At 52.3% G+C, this 2592-nt stretch overlaps 1 protein-coding gene and 1 long non-coding RNA gene across 2 annotated transcripts in view; one reads left to right on the forward strand and one right to left on the reverse strand.

Moving 5' to 3' along the window:
• Positions 1 to 240: 240 nt before the first annotated feature.
• LOC109320521 lies at positions 241 to 2317 on the reverse strand. Its single transcript, XR_002103806.1, has 2 exons — positions 2262 to 2317; positions 241 to 386 (listed from the first exon to the last, which is right to left on the reverse strand). It is a non-coding gene; the product is annotated as an uncharacterized LOC109320521 (long non-coding RNA).
• LMNB2 (lamin B2) overlaps positions 2273 to 2592 on the forward strand; it is a 51072-nt gene continuing 50752 nt past the window's right edge. Inside the window, exon 1 of the mRNA XM_019550662.1 lies at positions 2273 to 2552. Within this exon, the coding sequence (XP_019406207.1) occupies positions 2352 to 2552 (201 nt within the window). The 5' untranslated portion in view covers positions 2273 to 2351. The remainder of the gene's footprint in view (positions 2553 to 2592) is intronic.

Raw genomic sequence — 2592 nt, forward strand, 5'->3', positions numbered from 1 at the left:
CAGATACACCTCTTGGTTCAGAGATAATACCTTTTATTAGACCAACTAGAAAATAGTAAAAAAAAAAAAATTTCCCAAGCTTTTGGGTGCACACACCCTTCTTCAGGCTGAGGGGAAATTAAAGATGGTAAAAGTCACCTTAGGTAAAAAATAAGCTTAGTTTTACACAGAGAAGGCTGAAGGTGGATGTATGTTCCTCTGGGTCCATGAGAATCCCTTAGTGTGAGTTTCTCTTTGATGTTCAGATAAGGCAGTTTCTCCTTCCTGGTGGTGTCACATGGCAGAAATGTTGCTTTCTTGTTTAGCAATGAAGTTTGTAATTCCAAGAAATGACTAAAATTCAGTATCTTCCGTGTTTCAGGGATCTGTCTTATAGGTGTGTTGGTCTGAGACAAGGAGTACAAAACTCTAGAAGTCTAGTTCAGAGGTGTTACACCTTTTGTTTTTTCAAAATAACAAAATAGCAAAAAACCAAAGGGCTGTGCATGAGAAATTGCTGCCTTTCAGTTTCTTAGGCACTTAACTTCAGACTGTGGAAAGGTAGGTGCTTATAGCTGTTCGGGATTCACTTCATGGAAATGAGCACCAAACCCAGTCCTCTTTTGAAAATCGTGGCTAGAGGGTTTGTACCTCCCTTTAAACAATAGCCAGTAGGCAGCACTCAGTCAATGTGGGGGATCCAGTTGTACGTCTCTCTTCAGTATCTTAAGGCCTGGGTTCTTAGTCAGGTGTGGGGAAACCTGGATTCTGCTCCCTGAACTGCTTATGTATTTTTAATTAGACAGTTATCACATTTAACACCTCTCACAAAAAATCCTTAATGCCTGGGATCAGAACCCAAGTTTCCCTACCCCATTAAGTGCCTCAGTAACTAGATTACAGAATCATGGGGTGCTTATGCACACAGGTTGAGGCTGTTCTGGTGTGCTGTAATTACAGCGTGTCAGAACAGGCTTGCTTAATTGAGTCTGCTGGAGCACGGTAATTACCGTGCTCCAGCAGACTCCAGTGTCATGTGTATCAGTGTCCCTGTGCTGAAAAATGGCAGCGGGGTGCTTTAACTAAAGCTTATTCGACAGTTTAATTACAGCAGCACTAAACTATAACTTCTATCACTACACCCACCACCAGAGGTGGGTCCAAATCTGGCCTACAAGGAGCTACCTAGTCCAGATTCAGCCCAAGGGGGGTGGGCAAGTTTGATACCTATGCTATAACCTAGTGACCATATTTGCAGTGTCTAAATGGGACGCACTCCTCCCCTGCTCCGTTTTCTAGCTCTGGTTTTAACTGAGCATACTGAAGGAGGAAGAGTAGCTGTGGAGCGTCAGTGTAGAGGGCTCACAGTGCTTAAGAGCTGGGATGAGGAGCTGAGGAAAGCAGTCCTGTTTTAAATGAGCCCCTTGGGTGACCTGCTGAAAAGCTGAACTGCAGGCACTGAGGAGGCTTCGTAATCTAATGAGTTTTGTGGCTCCTGGAGCAGCTTATTAGGGACTGCTTTCTGAGATTCGGGCAGAATTCTGGTTCATCTCATTTAAGTGCACTGTTTACCAATCTGCATTTAAGGCTCAGGCATTTTTGGCTTGCCTAAAATCAGACTGGGTACACGTGGCATGCAGCCTCTCTAGGATAGGCTAGCAACTCAGTGGGAGTTTTGAAAATCCACATTTTGGATCGAGCTCTTCTCTAAGAGCAGAACCTGGCGCCTCCCCTGGGGACGGGGCTTGGGCTGCTTCTGGGACAGAGGCGCGCTCCGGGCGCTCAGCTGGCTGCTGCAGGTGCTTGTGTGCTCTGGTGCACAGCTGCCAAGCCGTGTCTAGAAGTATGTGGATATACACAGGGTGGCTGCTGGCTGCCAACACAGCTTCTCGGTAAGTATGGGGCCATGTAGCCCCTCAAGATGTTGCGGCCTGGGCTACTGACTTGCTTGCTTGCCCGCCTAAAACCAGGCCTTTTCTGTTTAAATTATACAACAAAACACTCCTGCTGCTGCCTGCCCGAGGCCGTGGGGCTCCTTGGCTACAAGGCCTTTCAGATGCGTTTACAGCCCGCGAGGCCCTCCGTACACTACCACGAACGTGCCCCAGCCACGGCCGCGGGGGTCCCGCACGTGGAGAGCTGAGGCCTCGTCCCCAGCGGCAGCCGGCAGCGACTACAGCCCCCAGCAGCCCCCGCGCTCCCGGCCGCGGGCCCGAGACTCCATTTCCCAGGGGGCGCCGCGCAGCGCTGCGCGGGAGTGGGGGAGGCGGCCGCCATCTTACTGCTCCTCCCGCCCACAGTGCGGCTGGATTGAATGAACCCGCTGCTCGCTCGTCCCGTCCCCTCCCGTCCCGTCCGGCGGAGCGAGCGCCATGTCGGGCACCCCGAGCCGCGGCGTCGCCGGGGGCACCCCGCTGTCTCCGACCCGCATCTCCCGGCTGCAGGAGAAGGAGGACCTGCGGCAGCTCAATGACCGTCTGGCCGTCTACATCGACCGCGTGCGCGCGCTGGAGCTGGAGAACGACCGGCTGCTGCTGAAGATCTCGGAGAAGGAGGAGGTCACCACCCGCGAGGTGCGGCCGGGGAGCGGGCTGGGCCAGGCCGTCGCAGCCG

The sequence above is a fragment of the Crocodylus porosus genome, unplaced genomic scaffold, assembly GCF_001723895.1.
Source record: "Crocodylus porosus isolate Cpor-Errol unplaced genomic scaffold, CroPor_comp1, whole genome shotgun sequence".
NCBI classification, from domain to species: domain Eukaryota; kingdom Metazoa; phylum Chordata; order Crocodylia; family Crocodylidae; genus Crocodylus; species Crocodylus porosus.